This window comes from Musa acuminata, chromosome BXJ3-5 (genome assembly GCF_036884655.1).
Source record: "Musa acuminata AAA Group cultivar baxijiao chromosome BXJ3-5, Cavendish_Baxijiao_AAA, whole genome shotgun sequence".
NCBI classification, from domain to species: Eukaryota; Viridiplantae; Streptophyta; class Magnoliopsida; order Zingiberales; family Musaceae; genus Musa; species Musa acuminata.
The window spans coordinates 34,866,533-34,886,222 of NC_088353.1; the positions used below are offsets into that span (position 1 = coordinate 34,866,533).

Consider the following 19,690-nt stretch of genomic DNA (forward strand, 5'->3'; position numbering starts at 1 on the left):
TTGACGTTAACACGGACGAAGTGGGCCTCGCAACGCTTGCACGCTACTCATCTCTCCGCTTGGCCACGCCGATGGAACGAAGAAGCCGAAACAAATTTCCGGGAAAAGGATGAGGTCTTTGCGTTTAGCTTAGTGGCGAGGCTCGAGAAAGGTAATGAGAACAAGGCACGGCTGATGAGCAACGAAATAATAAAGAAGACAAAGCCGATAGCGGAGTGCAACGTGATGGTGTGTCGTCTAACCGTCTTGGGCTCATCATGGATGCCCCTCTCTGGTCCCCAAAGTTGTTAGATGATGGGAGAGCGACGGCTGCGAATGGAGACGTTCATGTGCTGCCATGTGACTACTGTTCTGTCCGTGCTCTTTACGAGGGAACCAGTCATTTCCATGGCTTCCCTGTGGCACGGACTTCTGCGTGAATCGTGTCCATGGACTCGCCCGTGTTCTGATGTGCCAAGAGTTCACAATGAATCAGGCTCGACCCGGCCCAATTATGGTGACCCATCGCAGCTAGACATGTTCCACATATAGTTGTGGTTCGAACCATCAGTTTATTTTTTTAATTAAAAATAATTTAAAATCATTTTTTTCTAAGTTTGGATCATAATGTCACTTTGAAAATTCAATACACGTAACGAGTTTAATAATATAAAAATTAATAACATTATATATTTTTGACAAATTTTAAAACCCTCAATTTAAACTAGAATTGAAACTACTGACTCCGGTTCCAAAAATCAAGAATCGAGATCGAATCATCCAAGTTTGATTCTCATCTGTCTGCCCGGAACATGATAGATACCAGCAGTATACTATGTGCATGTCATATTTACTTTTGATTTAGTCGATTGATCCAGTAATTGGATTTACTAAAGCAACAATGACCGGTCCTTGTTAGGAGCGCAGAGTGATTTGTTCTTCAGTAGCAGTTGTTGTGGTTGTTGTTTGTACATCGCTGTGGTCATCGTTTAAATGATAAATAGAACAGTAGAAAAGAATCACAGAACGAGACAAAGATTTAAGAGGTTCGGCAACATGATGATGATGTGCAGAGTGAGCAAGTTACTCCCACCATGCGCAAAAACTTACATCAGTCTCACAAATACAAGTGCCTTTCACAAGAGAGAAACAGCAGGTCCGGGAGTTCTGGAAGCAGTTTCATCCTCCAGCATATCTGCAAGTGCAATAAAAGCAAAGCAGGTGTTTAATTAACTCTAGCAAAATAAAATAAAAAAGGGATCGAACATCAAAGCAAATCGAGTAAAAATCTAAACTGTAAATTCGCCATGCAAATGAATTTTGACTATTAAAAGAACTGTAAAAATCTAAACACTACTTCTTTCCTACATGCAAAATGTTGATTTTAATAGGTAGAAATCCCCCCTTGAAGTGTCAGCAGATCAGCAAGTAGATGTTTCCACAAATTTTTGGCCATTAGACTAAAATATTTTAGAAACTTGGTGTTTAATATTATCAATTCCGGTTTCAAATCGGATGAAAAAAGGTAAAATTATATTAGGAGATTTACACCTTTCTTGTTGTCGTTGTATTTTAGTAACTTGATGATAACAAATAAATAAAAGACAGGTAGATCAATAATGAATTTGAATTTACGAGCAACTTACCTTTCTGTAGATGCTGGTCGTTTCTTCGATCTGGGCAATAGCAGAGGCTATATTGCTTGGTTCAACTTCCGCTTAGAACCCTTCGCGGACACCCTTCGTTCACCTGATGTGATTGAAACTGCTGAAAGGTCCTGTACTAGTGGACTTTGCCGCAGGCTTTGGTGGTTCAGGAGTTCCAAACACGTTCCAAAATCGAATTGTTTCATCTCCTGCCGCAGATGCAACAGTACCGCCATCTGGACTCTGCAAGTTTAGCGAGAAACCATCAGCAACCTAATAAAAAGCCAGTTTCGTCCTATATCACCATTAGGAAAACCATCGATCTTTAACCTACCTGGGCCATGAACAAAACCCGAGAAGTATGGCCCGTGAGCTCAGCAATCTTAACCATGGAAGGGTACTTCCACAAGGTGAGTTGATTCTGAGTGAACCCATGAGAGCTGAGCAACTCGCGCTCGTTCTTGTTCCACAGCAGGGCGCAAACTTGAGATCCTGTATCCACCGAATTCAGACAGGCACCGGTGTGCGTGTTCCAGAACTTGATGCATCTGTCGCCTCCACCACCGCCGGAGGCAAGCAAATTGCTCTGGAATGGGCACCAAGCAAGAGCTTTTACTGCGGCCATGTGATCTTCGAACCTGTGGAGCCACTGGTTTTGACCTGGAGATGGGTTTGAAGAGGCCATAGATACGTCCCATATGTGCAGAAGGTTGTCGTTGCCACCGCTCGCCAGTTGCTGGCCTGATCCGGACCACTTCAGACCGCACACCTCCTGTTGGTGGCCTCGATACCTCTGAACAACATGAGATCTCATTCTCACGTCATTGTTAACGATCATGCCGTCCATTCCTCCTGTGGTCAGAATGTTGTTGTTCCACGCCAGAGAACCAACTCTCGATCCATGTACGCCTCTCAGAGTCCTCATCTGTAGCACGACGGGTCATGAAACACTACGTCAGAATCTGATTCGCTAACTACGATCAGAGGAGGAGAAGAGCACAAGGCACCGACCAAGCGATTGGAGCTTGAGTCCCATAGTTGGATGTCTGAGGAGTTCAAGCCAACCGCGATATGTCGCCCATCGGGAGCCCAGCTGACACTGGTGACAGGGCCAGCATCGTCATCCACAGTCATAAGCTCGGAAGTAGACCCATCTGAAGCGTCCCACAAGTACACGGTGTTCCCGAGGGCGATCGACAACACATTGCTGCTTCCCCAGTCCATCAAATTCAAGTAGTAGTCATCCACGATATCGGGCGCATCTAAGGTCCTCTCCGCTGACTGCAAACATCGAAAAGAATTTACCTGGACGAGTAAGCGACGAAGCAGCAGAATTAACCAGCAACGAGGAGGCGTAGGCCGGGAAGAGGAGCAAGAACATACTTGGGGAATGTATCTCCGCTGCTTCGCAGGCTTAAGGTGATGAGATGAAACATCGACTTCCTGAAAGAAAGGCTGCGATGGTGGTGGAGGTTTGTTCTTGAAGGTAAGAATTCTGGTTCTGTTCTTTAGAAGGTTCTCAGCAAGAAGCTTCCTGTATGCCTCTTTGGAAGGCGAAGCTGCGACCGCGTTCTCCTTTTCTTTCCTTGGCTCCGTCAGCAGGTAGTACGCCACATCCATGTCCATAGCTGACCGGTCAGGGATGAATCTGTCTCCCTGTAATTTCCCAAAAACAACAATTAAAGAATCTCAATTAGGAGGATCCAGTAACTTCAAAAACTCAGACAATCCATTAAAGAAACAATATAGGATTGATGAAGGGAACATCAGCAAGCCACAAGAACGAGAGATGATCCATAAGAACATCATTATTAGTTTCATTGCAGGGAAGAACAGGGCTCACAGTCTGCCAAGAAGATGGATTCCTGGAGGAGGTATGCATCGAAGGCAAGAACGGCCTCGAGGGGACGTCCCGAAGAGCGGATCGACGAGATGCCGATCGGCCCTTCTCAGAAGAGACGGAAGAAGAAAAGCTTCCTGCATCCATGGTATTAGAAGAAATCCAAGAAAACAGACGACACAAAAAAGGAATATAGAACAGAAAAAACCAATTGAACGAGACAAATTAGATATAGAAGGCAGCCCCTGCAACCAAAAACACGGTTCGAGAACAAAGCTAATAGGATCTATATATGCACAAGATCAAAAATCAAATAAGTATGACGGCGAGGGCTGATTGATTGCGAGATCGCTTGCAGAACGGAGGAGACGAAGATGCCCTTCCTCTGGTTCTTTCTTGTTCCCAGAGAGAGGACGAGGAGGTGCAGACCGCGTCGATGTAAGTGAGTTTGTATGATGGATCGATGTATAAATGCTTCGGCGTATATAAAACAAACTCGAGGATGGGAGAGGCGCGGCGGCGTTTATTGGTCAAATACCTAACGGCTAGGTTACCTTCTGTTCTTCCTGTGACAGCTGGAGAATATAGCCGTTGGTGTCGGATGCAGGGAAGCGATTCTGTTAATAAAAGCATGTCAAGCGATTCTATTTCTATAATCATTCCTTAGAATATTGAAAAAGCATATGAAGAGAAAACACATTCCAAGCTCCATTTCGAAATATATTAGAAAGCATGTTACAATTCATCACCTCATTCATATTAATAAAAGCAGGCCAATGATTTAAGTGGTATGCTAGAAAAATCAAGATTCATCCCAAATATTGATACTTAAACTATCATCGATCAAGATTCAAAGTCCCTCCATAATAAATACTAAAGAGGAGACGAGTTAGATCCTTGCTTGGGTAAAAGAAAGTAGAGCATAGGTTATCTGATTGTTGAGAAGAGGTGAAATGAGCTTAGTGTCAATAAACTTTTTGACAACATGAATATCACGAACATCAAGACCCCGGAGTCCCTAATGGAAGTATTACAAGAACTATCATTGTTTCAAAAAAAAATATTTAAATTTTTTAAATCTTTTTTGGATGCTTTTATCCGATATGCAAGAGGACACGACTTTGCGACTAATAAGTCCTACCTATTTTATTAATAAAATAATATTTTATTAATAAAAGAATTTTGATCGCTAATCGAGATCTTAGATGGGCTGACATAGTGTCACGGACTTAGTTGATTTTACTTAAGTCGTGCGGTATCCTTGTGTGTCTGTTCATAAAGGTTAGTCTCTCCGAAGCCTCCCATGGTTCCTTAAAACCTACAAAAGAGAAAACGGGTTCGAGAAAACGCCTCACTCGGGATCCACAAGCAAACATTTCCGAAAACACTTCATAGATAATGCAAATTATAAACATACTTTACAAGCTCTGAACGGTTACATAACAAATGGTCAAAATGATCCATTGCAGACCGAATATCTTTTACAAGTATCCACATGATACAACATTTATTTACAAGCATAAGAAGGCCATCAAACCCAATTAAAATAGGATTGTTAAGCCTTCGACAGTTCCTCTACATGCTGTGCAAAGTATTAACAAACTAAAAGGTACGGACATATATAGGTATTACATCAAACATCCTATTTAAAATTTTATCTATGATAAAAGACTCCTGTGTTAATTTAAATACCTCAAAGGTCATTTATTTTTTAATGGGAACAAGATTTTTGATTTATTTTGGTTGATGCTTCGATTGAAACAGAGAATTACATAATTTAAAGCATAGGTTGACAATACTTTGTTAGCTTGGCCAGTATGTTTTTTTTTTTTTTTTTTTGAGATCATATAAAAAATTTTAGATACTTCAAAAAAGATTATTTACTTTCTTTAATGCTAAAAAAATTACAAATTCAATATTTGACTTTGATTGACAAGAATAGTAATAAAAAGAAAAAAAGCAATACGCAAACGTTCTAAGTGAGATTTTGACCCTTTAATATTGAATGGGTCCCGCTCGGCCTTTTTACGTAGATTATAAGTTTTTGGACGACCTGAGTTTTAATGAGTCATCGATATACGTAGCTCGATAGTCCTTAGTAGTAATTAATGATATCGGTACTAAAATGAGTTTTAATTTCTATCCGCACTCTGCACTATGTTGCTCTCTTCGTAAAATATTTGTTGCTCTCCTGCTTGGCTGACACAGACGAGCTAAAAAATACATACAAAGAAAAAAAGAAAAGAAAAAGAAGAGTGATAAAGAATTATCTGATTTTTTAATCTTCCATTTAGTCATTTCGTTTTTATGACTTTGCATTCATCGCGACCTTTGATGTTACATATGCTTATCTTTTCTGATATAACCAAGTAATTCTATTGTTCTCTCTATTGTCCGTTTATTTCATGTGTGGAGGATAACACAATTAATCCTTTACAAGTCTACCCACACTTATATAAAATATTTTAATTTATCTTGTCCATCATAGTTAATTATCATCTTAATCTATTTTATTTTAGTTAATATTTCAAAATAACATATTAGTCATACCATATCGTATATCTCATTTGTTATATTTTAAGATATTAATTAATGTTATGATGAAAATGATGTGATTGACATATTAGCACCACCCGTCGGCTCTCTTCTTATGCGCTGACGCTGACTCGACGTGACGAATACGATATAGCCATTTGATCAATACATTAGGATCATATGATTGATATGACAGTTTCACATGGAAAACATATCAGCTCAACGTGACCGACCAACGATCACACGTGATTGACTCAATGAAGCCACTTGGCCGACCATTCGCCACCACTACAGCTTCGATGAATACTATATGTAAAAGCGTTATACAATCCCAAGCACAGTAGGAATCACACAACAAATAAATATAATGACTCCAAACCTCTACTATAAAAGAGGGTTAAATATACAAAACAAATTAACTTTGATTTATCTTACTTATTCGAGTAAATAATTAACTTAAACATCCAATGAACCCCTATGTAGATAATATCATTTTATAGAGGGAATAAGATTGGACTTTAACTAGATTCCATGTTATACAACTAAAATTTGCTAATAAAGACTTTGTCAATTATAACTCATGTTCCTAATTAATTGTGACATTTTAATTAAAATTGGGAGGAGATAGGTTTAATACCATTCACTTGCGATTAAATATTTTTGATCCCGTTGTGAATAACTTGAACTCAAAAAATAGCGTTTCTTGATTAAAACTATCTTAGAATTAAAGAAAAATATGCAAATTCAATCAAAAAGTCTAATATGAATAATTTATGTTAAAATACTAAATTTAAATAGCTGGTTAAAAATATATTTTAAATCTTTAGTAACTCAGACAATTCATCCATCAGAAGCCTAAAAAAATAAATAAAATTATTTTATTATTTTCTTTTTTTTAATTATTTTTTTGGGTGATAATAAATATTATTAAAAAGTGGAGGAATTCTTATGCGTTAACAAAAGTGATCATCACATAACTGCAATAAATATTATTGTGACATTTACAGGTGACAATAAAGTGAAAGAACGAGAGGACACAAAAGTGGGGCGGGGGAGGAGGAGGACAGGCGCGGAGAGATGGGCGACGGCCGAAGCGGCGGTGGCGGAGGAGTGAATCGGCCGGCGTGGCTGCAGCAGTACGACCTCGTGGGGAAGATCGGGGAGGGCACCTACGGCCTCGTTTTCTTGGCGCGGACGAGCCTCCGTAAGTGCTGCATTGCCATTAAGAAATTTAAGCAATCCAAAGAGGGCGATGGCGTCTCTCCCACCGCAATCCGAGAGATCATGGTGCGTATCTTTCCTTTATGGCCTGTGGATCCATGGATCTTGGTCCTCAAAGGCCCAAAATCTAAACGTTATTTTCCCCCCTCCTTGATGATGTCTTAGAGACGACTATATGTTGGTAAGTTAGGTTTTCCGATTATAAGAATGAAATGAGATTTCCTCATTTGCGATATTTGGTTAGGGGCAACTGTTTTATGTGATAAGTTAGTAAGTTTTGTTTTCCGTATTATAAGAATGTGTCGTGGATGATTCCCGTCATACAAACAAGTCTAATTTGGGATGGGCAGGTGATGGTTAGTAGACCCTGGAACAAATTAAGGTTAACATGATTTTGCTACATTGTGGTCCTTGCAAATAATTATTTACACCTTCCGGGGGAAAAAAAGGAGTATAGAAATAACTAGTATCTAATCAAAGGATGTTCTTAAAAATGGTCAAGGATTAGACAACTGTTGTAGCTTGAAATATCTCAGTGGAGGTGGAGTCTGGTACTAAATTGGATCTTACTCTTACAGAAACATAACTTTCTTGAAAGGGGAAGGAGCAACTGAGTTATATGGATTTCTTCATTTTAAGATTTATGTGGTTTCTTCTATGTCGCAAATTGATTATGGCCATCCTTAAGGAGCACTGGTGCCGACCAGAGTTTGATAGAGCACCATTATAAAGATTAACACAGGAGCCGTTCAAACATTTATGTGATGAATGTTTTCATGTTTGGTAAATTATGCTTGATGGCTTGTTACATTACTCATCCATTCACTTATTGACTCATTCTGCGTTGTTCTGTTCTTCATGGTATAGTGCATGTGCATAAAACAATTGATATGGTCTAAAAGAAAATTACAAAAAGAAAAAATTAAACATTGCAGTAGATCTATTTTTCTATTGTTGTAGTAGAGATAAGATCCGTGTACCAGGTTATATTTCATATATATTCTCAATCTATTTTGTTGTCATTGCAGCTACTGCGAGAAACTTGTCATGAGAATGTTGTCAAACTGGTGAATGTACACATCAATCATGTGGATATGTCTCTCTATCTAGCATTTGATTATTCTGAGTATGATCTCTATGTGAGTCTTCTAAATTTCTAATTACCTTGTAAAAGAAATTCTGTCATACCAACATCACTGGTTTCTAACAGAAAGTATATTTTTTGGATAACAAGCATGTGATTCGTTAAATCAAGTGATATTAAGAAATAAAACAGGGTATATACATATTAGTTTACTGATTTATAGGAATATTTGCAAGTAGTATTTAGAGAGATTCATATCCACTGACATTCAATATGGTATAGACCAGTAAGATTGCTTTCGTGTGACTTTATTGTGGAAGGTTTAATTCATGGAAACAACCTATTTGTTTGAGCGTGATGTTGTGTATATTCGTAGAAACAACCTATTTGTCTTCTTCTTCATCTTTCTTCACATGCTTGTTTTGCTTGACTCGATGCTTTACTTGTACATAATGCTTCTGAGATGATATATTATTCTAGATTTGACAGAAAATAGGTACCTGCAGGCTGCATATTTCTTATGATTGGCTTTTGCTTATAAAACCTTGGTTGTTTGGTTCTAGCAACTGCACAAAATACAACGTTATTTAGAAATGAAAGTGAGGGTTTACAGAACAGATGCATCACTTTCCATAACGTAGTGGTACAACCTGAAAAAAGAAAGATGATATCATAGTTGAACAAACAAATTTAGATGATGCAAACTGATGAAAGTGTCCAAGGTAAATCATTTGAATTGGACATTAAGAGTAATGTCCTCTTTTATTGCCCAGTTTTAATTGGTCTGAGCTTGGGCATTGCAAAAATTAACTCAAGCCAATAAAGAAACTTACTACATTGTGTATGCTATCAGTATTTTCAGTTATTAGATTTTGATTTATTATGTCATCACTGTTCCTCCCTTTATTCCTGTGCACTACAGGAAATTATCAGACATCATCGAGAAAAGCTTAGCCACAGTATTAATCAATATACTGTAAAGTCGTTGCTCTGGCAGCTGCTTAATGGACTAAACTATCTTCATAGGTGAGAGTTTTACATGCAATGGGTTCATTGTTTCTTGTCTGATTAAACATTATATGCTCTGGTGTCACTATTGTCATTGCACGAATAGCAAATTGTAAAATGTTAGGTGGGGTGCTGAAATTGTCAAGTACCATTTCTGCTTGCAGTAATTGGATTATACACCGTGATCTGAAGCCATCAAATATTCTGGTATTGCTTGGATACATTCTGTTCTAAGTTTAAGAAATTAAGATTTCTTAATGTTTCTTCATGTGTTGGATCTGAATCAGGTTATGGGAGATGGAGAGGAACATGGAGTTGTAAAAATTGCTGATTTTGGACTTGCTCGAATCTATCAAGCTCCACTGAAGCCATTATATGAAAACGGGGTAAAAATTGCCTTCATCACATGCAAAACTTCTCACTTCCAAACAGCTAGTTCATGAATATGATTTATCACCTGGTAATGTTAAAATGATATGTTGCTTGCTTACGTGTTCATATTATTCGTCTTCATGCTCATTTTCCATTGGGCTGATACTGTTGCTTTTCATCCCAACCTTATGATCTGACAACAGAGTTTATTAAAACCTTCTAAATAAAACCTAGACCCTTCTTTAAGTCAGGGCTATCTCTATCATGTGTATGCATACGGTGCATAATCATGTCATCATGACCTGATTGTTGGAAAGGAAAACGACAAATAAAGAAAGATTGCACATCATTTTCATACAAAGTATTATTTACAAAATCCACAAGCACACAATTAACAAGGTATAACATTTTGGTACAAACATACTACTACAAGTGATTTAAGACACTAATACCTCTAGATTCATTTGATATAATATTATTACAATATAATTTTTGAATCACATAATTTATACTCAAGTGATCAGATGCATCAGCCAAACTGCAGATTCATGAGTTTAATGAGTCGTCAAATACTTGCTCTTTGGACAGGTTGTGGTAACTATTTGGTACCGTGCTCCTGAACTGCTACTTGGTGCAAAGCACTATACAAGTGCTGTTGGTATCCTGGTGCACTGTATGTGCTGGATCTACACTTGTCGTATTATTAAGTTTGAGATCCTTAAATTGCATTTAGATATGTGGGCTGTCGGATGCATTTTTGCTGAGCTATTGACTCTGAAACCATTGTTCCAAGGAGTTGAAGCCAAAGCTACTCCAAACTCTTTTCAGGTGTTAACTGTTTAGATTTCAACTTTTAAATTTTGGCTCCTTGTTTGCTTAAACTTCATTTATCAGATGGGCTGTTCTATATAATGTCGAGTGTACCTTACAATTTTACTTATTGATCTCTATACTCCGAAATGCTTTTTCAGCTTGATCAATTGGACAAGATATTCAAGGTACTAGGTGAGAAAAAAAATAGTCAATCTTCTATGTTTCCTACAGAAAAAAAAATCTTTCCTACAGAAAAAAAATCATATGCAAATATTTTACAGGGCATCCTACACCTGAAAGGTGGCCTACATTGGTTAATCTTCCATATTGGCAAAATGACCAGCAGCATATTCAGGGCCATAAGTAGTGAGTCATCTCTCTTTGACATTTAGGGGGGTATGTATTTTCTTATAAAATAGTCATTGGCTGAGGTAAGTTCTTTTGGACTTTTATTTTGCAGTGATAACCATGGTCTACATAATTTTGTTACTGTGCCTCAGAAAAGTCCTGCATATGATCTTCTATCGAAGATGCTGGAGTATGTAATTTTTCTAAAACATTGGAGACTTTTTACCATCATAAAACATTGAATAATTTTTCTGTCGAAGATGATCGTAGTAACTCCATGCTGTTGAGATCTAAATAGATGTATAATAGTGATTTCTCGTTCATTGCCTGTTTAAGTATGGGTCTTTTAGGCCTTAGATAATTGTCATTTAGGATCTTTTGCTGGCAAGGTTGTTAAAAGCAGTGATGGTGTTTGTGCATCTGATTCTCTGGCAACCTAATTTGTTGCCAACCATGTATGTTGTGTTCAACTTCCCATTCTGCCTCTTCTAAAAAAACATGTGGAAGGTTAGCTTTAGACACCATCTAGGAAATGATAGATATAGTAGCTAGTTGTACCTCATGGCTTCCTGGAACTTCTTTAACCAAGGTCTGTTGTTTTCTTTATTTTTATACAAACCTAGGTTCCTCGATTATTGAAGAACAGAGTCTCTTCTAGAACATTATTTTTGCTCAAAGATTCTGAAGTTCATAATATATATTAACAAAGGGGAACTTCTTTCCATAGGAAAAGCATTTGATGGGATTGTTTCACTCTTTCCATAAATTTATCATGATTCCTGTGAGTTCATGTGATGTAGGCATAATTTATTTTTTCTTAGTTTATTCCCTCTAATTTTACATTAGCTGTCATTGTTGGTCAATATAATTTTAGTTTTCTTTTGTAGTAATTACATCATTCATGTATCTAAAGTAATTATGTGGTAGTTTCATTCAAAGATTTTATTTTGTCTTTCTTCTTTTATTGTTTAGTCAATATTTAATGTGAGAAATGATTGGCTGGAGGATAATGAATTCATCATCTTATGAAACTTGTAAATAGAGTATTAGTGTTTAAATCCAATCTATATATTTTAAATGTTGACAGAATTGAGTTCTACCATTTACTCACTAAGGTGCATCTTGTCCTGGTGGTCTCGATTGCTAGTTCTTTTATTTACATTGTGTTAATTGTTTTTTCTAATGTACATCTAAACATCGATGAATAGAGTTCTGTATGTTGGCAAAGCTAGAACTGATCGGGCAGAAGCCCTCAAAATCAAATCCTCCAAGGGGGTACTAGTCAATCACAGATTTAATGGTTGTAAACTTATTCTTGGTTGTGATTTGGGGTTGACTCAATTTCCTTCATCTTTTTGTGCATTTTTCTTGATCATTTACCCACTTAGAGGTGTATTTTGTAACTTGTATTAGTGATTTTTACTGCAAATATATTGAATGAAAACTAACTTTTAGTTATCTAGTCTGTAGAATTGAAGCCAAACCAAAATACAAGAAACACAAAATTAAAGTATACAAAGTCAGTCTGGTTGCTTGGTATTTGAAGGACAACTAAAATATTATCTCAACACGTGTTCAGCATGGAGTCACAACCAAGGATTGAAGTTTTTACTGTATCGGTTGTTTGTTGGTATGGACCAGTTTAATCTATCCAATAACTAGCCATTGTGAGGACATAGTAATTTCACCTGATTTGGTCTAGAGCTGAGCTTGTCACATGGTAGGCTTATCGTACCAAGTTTATCAGACGATAAGCTAACCAATGCCAAGATGTGTCACCACAGTTATATTGTGACATCACGTTACCAAAATGCTGTCCCACTCCACATTATTGCATTCTGCTGCATATATTTTTCTCTATAATAATATACTTTTGATGGTTCGGTTGGCACGAGACCCAAGTGACCTGAATTGATGCTCGGTATACTGTGTGGAGCACCGATATCCTACCACTGATAGTTATCAGTACTGGACCAAGTTTATAGTCCTTGTTCACAATCCGATGAGAATTAAGGCTTGGATCTATGTGGTTTTGTTGAAGAGATGGTAGATTCAACTGTCACTAATGAAGCCTCTGTGGTTGATATAATAGCAAAGATGGTGAGCTTGGGATTGATGGATGATTAAAAATTGTTAGGACTGAGATGTGGAGAGGAAAAATGAGAGGAGAGAGACAGGTGGATTAGAGGTGATGGAAGAAGAAACGTGAAGAAGAAATATAGGGGGGAGAGATGTTTAAGAAAAATGAAAATAGTAATCAACCAACTACATGGGGCTTGAGGAGGATAGTACAAATGTGGAATAGTCTTACATATGGTACCTCAAGCAAAATCAACAAATTTAGAATGCATCCTGTGGCCCAAGAACTCCAGGATAAATTTGGATAAGTGAGAACCAATGGTTCAATTTTGTTAAATCTAAAATATAATGGTGGATAACTAACATTTAGATGCAAGTTGGACCAAACATTCCATTTTGTTGCCTCTTTTGGGGTTTTCATCATAAGAAAACTCAAACTGAACGAAATATACTCTATTGGAATATTTTATATTATTCTAATGATTTATGCTTGTTCTCTTTATGGTCTCATTTTTCATTCATTGATTGTATTTTATCAAACAATTTTGTGATAGATTGCCATTTGATATTCGTATTCTTTTGCAAACTCATTGTTGACATTGTCTCAGTTTTTAAATTTAATATGCAACTCTGCTTTGTGGTATTACTTTTGTTGTTTATGATTTCAATTATTACTTTAATTACTGAATGGAACTGCACAAATCCATCATCGATTGTTTTTTTACTGTTCTTTTGACATCTTATTGTAATGACAACCAAGGCAGATTCTCTTCCTTTTTCTATTTTTTATCCAAGGATTGTGAAATGTTCCATATTTAGGTTCTTTTCAGCTATATTAATTGCTGATAATTGTATCATGTTCCTGAAATCAAATTGCACTGAAAACTCTTGCAATTTCGTATCACAGACTCATCTGAAACATATTATTTTGGCAGATATGATTCTCGAAAGCGTATTACTGCAGCGCAAGCTCTGGAGCATGAGTAAAGATTGATTTTTTTCTTTTTATCAAATTATCCACTGTCTTTCTGTCTTTTGTTTTTTGTCATTGTTGAAGTGGCTTTTGATTATTCTTCTGCCATGGTGACTTGCATCAGTCATCCATATAGACGGGTCTGTTGGAGCCAGAAATTTAGGGCCATTGTGCACGTTGCTTCTGTTGCTTTTATTAACATTCATAAACTTATTCTGTTTTTTGTTTCCTAGAAGTGCCTTCATTATATTTGAAGTTTTAAAAGTAGCAAGTTCCTACTTCCAAAAGTCTTAGAAAGCCTTGCATGCTTTTCTTTTATGTGCTCTAATGTGCTGTTGAAGTTTTAGATCTCAGCTTTAATTGACTTTACATGAAAAATAATTTTCTAGAAAGTGAATCAACTCTAGGTTGTCATGTTTTCATACTACCATTGTGTTTTGTTATGATAAGTAATTTTGGAAAACAGTTCATGAATTTTATGAAGTCCTTGCAAATTATAAAAGGAACCACTCGTATTGAATAGCATTCACTGAACCTTTTCATTGGCATTGTTTGTAAATTTACTATAAAAATTGTGATGGAAATATTCTATACAAATTTAATTTTGTTTGTACCTACTGAATAACATTTGGCAAGAATTTTATGTAAATGTTTTATTTCATATCTACCTTCTTAATGACATTGGTAACTTTTAATTCATTTTGCAGAATTTTCCAAGCAGTGCCATTGATGGAACCTTGTTCATGTCTAATCAGATTATTGAACTTTGAAGGGCTATAAATATTTAGGATTGTAATTAGCATGAATAGAATTCAAGTGCTTGTCATATCATTTGTGGCTTTTGTCTAAAATATACCATAAAAGAACTTAGAGAGTTAATTAATGGGAAAATGGGATAAACTCTACCTTCATGGGTTTGTCATGGCTTGTTTATAATGCTGAAAAGCTGCTGGGGCTTAACTGTGCTCATTACCTCATTGGAATTGGGAAATTATTTGTAGATCTGAATAGACTGAATCTTCATTAGTTATAAGAGGTCAAGTTCAGTGCTTTTGCATAGAATTGTTTGAGATTTGTAAGGGAACTTGGAATAGCTAAAGTTTCAGCTTATACTGATTGGTTGTTGTGAGTCACTTGGTTTTTGCTTGACCACTTTTTCATGCTCTCCATGCATAAAGGTATCCATTCTTAGGAGTTAAGAGCACCGTTGGTGTATTTTCTGCATGTCTTTTAATTGATTATTAAATGTCCATAAAAGGTGCATGAGCCTATAATTTTAGATGAATTAGGTTACCGCAGGTAGCCATTTAGATATGGAGGAACGTAAAGAAAATTTAATGGTGCATTTGAATTATATAAATATTGCATTGTGTCATCTAGGCTTTTATAGCAAGGGTTCTAGTCCTGAATATCTATGGCCAAATATTCTAAAGTAATCCAGGTCAAACTAATTCTTGAAATTGTCATTTGGAATTAATAGCTGAATAACCAGTTATAGCAGAATGAAGTGGATATTCAATGTGTTGTTCTTAATCGTGTGCCGGGTAACTAACTACGACATCACAATGATTATTTACTGTCCACTATGTGAATGCTGAAAGATTATGTAGATGGATTTCAATGCTCATGACAGTTATTTTAATGAATACTTTGACGATATGACAAAGATGCCACCATGTATTTAGTTATTTCTAGCAGGGAGTTGTATTGTCAATATGGTGTAAACTGTTGATTTTACATATCATTAATGGTTATTACAATTTGTTAGACCTGCTAGCCCAATAACTTGAATATAATAGGTTTCAAAGAGCATGGTCGATAATGCTTGAGCCAATGTTACTGGTGATGGACCAATTAAGTCTTATGGACAAATTAAGTCTTATTAACTCATCATCAACTACGTATGTGGATAATTGGTATTACAATCTCTTTTACCAAAAGGGGTGATGTTTTATTCAGGCCCAACAATAGCATACATGGCTTAATTCATTTCCTAGCAGGTGATGTGGAATATAGTACTATAGAGGGGTTCCATAATGTAACATGCCTCTTGCATTATCTATAGGTAGCTATTTCCTACTAGATTAGTAATACAAACATCCTCTATTGTTGATTTGATACTATAATTGTTACATCTTAACTCCATAAACCTATTAGAAATAACCTGATCGAATGGGTTATGGGCCTTGTGTCACATGACCAAATGCATAAACCAAGTTGGTAATTGTGTTGTTGTCTTATGTAAGAATCTAACCCATCAGCAATGTACAATGTGAGACCATCTGCCTAAAAGATTGTGCAGAAAGGGTTGTTCATCGAAATTCAGCCCAATCCTGTAGGATAACAAAATCACTATTCGAAAACTTCATATTGCTTTTACTGGATCATTTTCGTATCTTGCAGTTACTGAAAATGTTATCCAATGCACTCCTTGAGTCATTTGTGCATATAATTAGGTTTCTCGAGAGATGTTTTGTGCCCTTTTTTCTTCATTTATTTATGGATGCATTGATTGGATTTTAGGCATTTTTCCTTTTCTTTTGATTTTAACATTCACAGTGAACTTTTTTTTCAGGTACTTCCGGATGGATCCTCTGCCAGGACGGAAGTAAGTTGTTGTTTTTGTTGTTGTTATTTGTCACATTGAAGAGACTAGTTTACATCTAGTTTCTTCAATTAGTTATACAAATCATTTCATCTTGTGCTTTTTTTATAAATGCCTGACAATAAATGATTTATGAATGTACATTCAACTATGTTTTATCATAATTTAACAAGGAAAATTTGCTGTTCTTTCTCAGTGCTTTAGTACCATCTCAACCAGGAGAAAAAATTGTTAATTACCCTGCTCGCCCAGTTGACACCACTGCAGATTTTGAGGGAACAGTCGCTGTTCAACCTTCTCAACCGGTATCAAAATCAGATCCTGAATATAGTTAGCAACTTCAGTCAAACATAATGAAATCCTTTTACTGCCATATTTGATATCCACGCCAGGTACCAAGGACTGGGACTTTTAGTTGTGGATATTTAATGAAGCCACACACAGTTTTCTCTGTTTTGTTTTGCTGTCCAGTTGTTTTTTTTGTTTAGTCAATCTCCTGATTTGCTGTCCAGTTGGTTTTAGTGCAATACTTAAACATCAAAACTATGTTTGTATGGTGTCTCCAGGCTTTAAAATTATTTTAAGCAGAGATTGATACCTTGATTGCAATTCAAAAGATTACTGAGCCAAATCAGGAGATTGACTAACAAAAAGGGTGTAAATCATGAAAAGGGATTTCAGAAAATGATATTCATTACCTGAAATCTATCTGAACTGGTTTGACTTAACTTGGGAGTTTCAACAATGGAATTAGGTTCAAATTTTAAAATCGATAAGTTTGGAATAAATGCCAGAAAAGCATAATGGGAAGACATGTCAAAAGTTTCTATTCTTGATGAGGCCCAAAAATCTGTATCATATACTTAATAACATATAAAATTAAGTTGCATGAAACAAAAAGTTGTGGACACTCCTTTATCTGATTCTGCCACTGATTGGGTTCCTTTAATTTATTGTGATAACATGATTCTGTTACTAGGTATCTTCTGGAAATGCTGCTTCTGGAAACATAGCAGCTGCATCTGTTGCCCCTTCAAGATCCATGCCTCGGTCTATGCATGTAGTTGGAATGCAAAGGATGCCAAACACAGGCATGTCAACTTTTAATGTTGCACCCCAAGCTGGCATTGGTGCTCCAAGTTCTGGTAATATTCCTATTCCAAGGGGTGCCGCAGTTCAGGCCCATCAGCAGCAGGTAGTCTTTGCAGCACTCCTTTTTTTTTTTTAATGCATATTTTCTGTAATATGGATATTTGTATGTTTATACATTATCCTTTTGGGAATAGCTGAGACGAAAAGATCCAAGTATGGGAATGCAGAATCCTGGTTATCCTCAACAGAAGAGGCGCTTTTGAGGTAATTGCCCATTCTGGTATCACGCTTCATAGTTTCACCATGTTGCCTTCTTTTTGGTGTTGTTTCTGTAATAGGTCCCTTGTATACAGAGGACTCCAGTAAAATATTCAGTAATGTCGAAGTCAAAGCTAAGCCAACTTTTGTCCTTGGCAGGAAACCCAATGGAGGCCGTACGTGTCTTTTTGAGGTACAAATTGTCCTAATTCTGACTGGATAACTAGATTAACTCAGTTTTTTAAAGTGAAATATCCTCTCACTTATGACAGATGCAACTCAACTTGTCTCTAACTTACCTCTCATTTGGTACAAAAGAAGTTAAGATTTTGTCAGATTGATTCTATAAGGTTTTCTTATATCTAAACAAAAAGACGTACCTAGGGCATGAGGCTCCCGCTAATGTGGAGTCTGGGAAGGGTCAATGTTCGCAGTCTTACCTTTAAATATTTAAAGACACTATTTCCGTGACTCAAATCTTGATCTCTGGTAAATGAGCAATCTTACTATTGTACCAAGACCCACTCTCAAGTTTTATTATATCTGGTGAAGGATAAAGTTTGTAAGTAGAAATCCAATATGTGTAGCTTTTCATTTGTTTGTTTAATTGCAATGTCTTGAACCAGTAGTGAGCATTGATGCTTCTGACGGTATGCTATTAAAGGGTCATTTTGGTGAATTAAGACTTCATGATAGATGATCGAACACTCGATTTGTAACACGACTCTATCTACTGATTCCAATTGCTGCAACATACACCTCATTGCTTTAGTTTTCGTTTACAAGTATTGTCTTTGGGATGATTCCGTATCTTCCACTGGAGCTTTTGGGTTTGATTAGATGATCACGCTTGAGGACCAGATGTTTCTGCAGTATTAGAGATCTCATCAGACATGGAGGAAAAGAAATCATGCAAGGCTTATACTATACCATGCCCGACCAAATAACGGCTTGGAAAAATGAAAGAACAAGATGTGCAAGAAAGAAGCTGTGACGCCACCCTTCTTGCAACACGGCAGCCATCTTTCTCAAAGATGGCGTTGTACAAATGTTATGTACTGGAAGTATGCTTCTACAATATGAGAAACACCATATGTAACCATATTTCTACAAAGAGACTTGGTGGGCATGGTTGCTGCCTGAGCTTTTTTTTCCTTTTCTTTTTGCTACTTTGTCATTTGATCTCAAGTTCTGAGATCCTCGGAATCATCCTGCTGATTCACCGTTTTCGTATAGCACACTTTTGTGATGTTTTCTGAGTCATCCTGTCTCCCATCGTACAGAGCCTCACAGCTTCGGGTTATATGGTAGCAAGACGAAGGGAACCTGACGACCGTGTCAATCTTTTTTGCATGGATTCCTGTCGTTGTTTGTGTTGGGTTGTATAACATGGTTTGGTCCTATGAGGTGTCAGTAAGACCAAAACATATGTACATGCTAAGATGTTTGTGTTGGGTTGTATATAACATGGTTTGGTCCTTTGAGGTGTCAGTAGGACCAAAACATATGTACATGCTAAGATGTTTGTGTTGGGTTGTATAACATGGTTTGGTCCTATGAGGTGTCTGTAGGACCAAAGCATATGTGCATGCTAAGATAGGATTCGAACCCAGTGCTGACAAAATCTTCATGTGTGCATGCTATATCCATGAACAATGGACTTCGCCAGGGCTGTGCTCTTGACGCTCCACAAGCTGAGCAGATCAGAAGACAATACTGTAGCACCTATGCAAGATAAGCAAAGAATCAGCAAGCCAAGGCTGTGGAGATATATTTAGATAGGCAATCTTGCTACTTTTCTGTTTGTGAATAATGAAAGATAAATCGAAAGCACTTC

General features: G+C 36.8%; 2 protein-coding genes across 7 annotated transcripts; one reads left to right on the forward strand and one right to left on the reverse strand.

Moving 5' to 3' along the window:
- Window positions 1-924: 924 nt before the first annotated feature.
- Window positions 925-3,940, reverse strand: LOC103985308 (cell division cycle 20.2, cofactor of APC complex). The gene is made up of 6 exons (XM_009402962.3): window positions 3,469-3,940; window positions 3,009-3,281; window positions 2,637-2,906; window positions 1,960-2,550; window positions 1,626-1,868; window positions 925-1,174 (listed from the first exon to the last, which is right to left on the reverse strand). The coding sequence occupies exons 1-5, from the start codon at window positions 3,610-3,612 to the stop codon at window positions 1,725-1,727; spliced, it is 1,422 nt and encodes a 473-aa protein (XP_009401237.2). The 5' UTR covers window positions 3,613-3,940; the 3' UTR covers window positions 925-1,174; window positions 1,626-1,724.
- A 3,081-nt stretch (window positions 3,941-7,021) lies between these two features.
- LOC103985309 (cyclin-dependent kinase E-1) lies at window positions 7,022-19,102 on the forward strand. Of its 6 annotated transcripts, none has more exons than XR_010496342.1 (17): window positions 7,022-7,287; window positions 8,250-8,360; window positions 9,228-9,331; window positions 9,478-9,520; window positions 9,601-9,699; window positions 10,274-10,343; window positions 10,419-10,513; window positions 10,657-10,690; window positions 10,780-10,864; window positions 10,959-11,036; window positions 13,861-13,908; window positions 16,474-16,506; window positions 16,700-16,808; window positions 17,483-17,698; window positions 17,790-17,859; window positions 17,949-18,046; window positions 18,694-19,102. XR_010496342.1 is itself a non-coding variant. In XM_065150301.1 (17 exons), the coding sequence occupies exons 1-15, from the start codon at window positions 7,078-7,080 to the stop codon at window positions 17,856-17,858; spliced, it is 1,404 nt and encodes a 467-aa protein (XP_065006373.1). In that variant the 5' UTR covers window positions 7,022-7,077; the 3' UTR covers window position 17,859; window positions 18,013-18,046; window positions 18,640-19,102. The 6 variants fall into 6 exon arrangements, 5 of the variants coding, with proteins under 5 accessions (XP_065006373.1, XP_065006371.1, XP_065006372.1 ...); XM_065150301.1 differs by having other exon boundaries at window positions 18,013-18,046; window positions 18,640-19,102; XM_065150299.1 differs by having other exon boundaries at window positions 18,013-18,046.
- The last annotated feature ends 588 nt before the right edge of the window (window positions 19,103-19,690 follow it).

Bases quoted from the DNA above. Each gene is read 5' to 3' on its own strand.
- LOC103985308 (XM_009402962.3), bottom strand. From the start codon at position 3,612: ATGGATGCAGGAAGCTTTTCTTCTTCCGTCTCTTCTGAGAAGGGCCGA. The intron at 2,907-3,008 runs GTATGTTCTTGC...CGATGTTTGCAG, and splicing joins AGCGGAGATACATTCCCCAA to TCAGCGGAGAGGACCTTAGA. The intron at 2,551-2,636 runs GTCGGTGCCTTG...GTCGTGCTACAG, and splicing joins ACTCAAGCTCCAATCGCTTG to ATGAGGACTCTGAGAGGCGT.
- LOC103985309 (XM_065150301.1), top strand. From the start codon at position 7,078: ATGGGCGACGGCCGAAGCGGCGGTGGCGGAGGAGTGAATCGGCCGGCG. The intron at 10,865-10,958 runs GTGAGTCATCTC...TTTATTTTGCAG, and splicing joins CATATTCAGGGCCATAAGTA to TGATAACCATGGTCTACATA. The intron at 16,809-17,482 runs GTATCAAAATCA...TTCTGTTACTAG, and splicing joins CTGTTCAACCTTCTCAACCG to GTATCTTCTGGAAATGCTGC.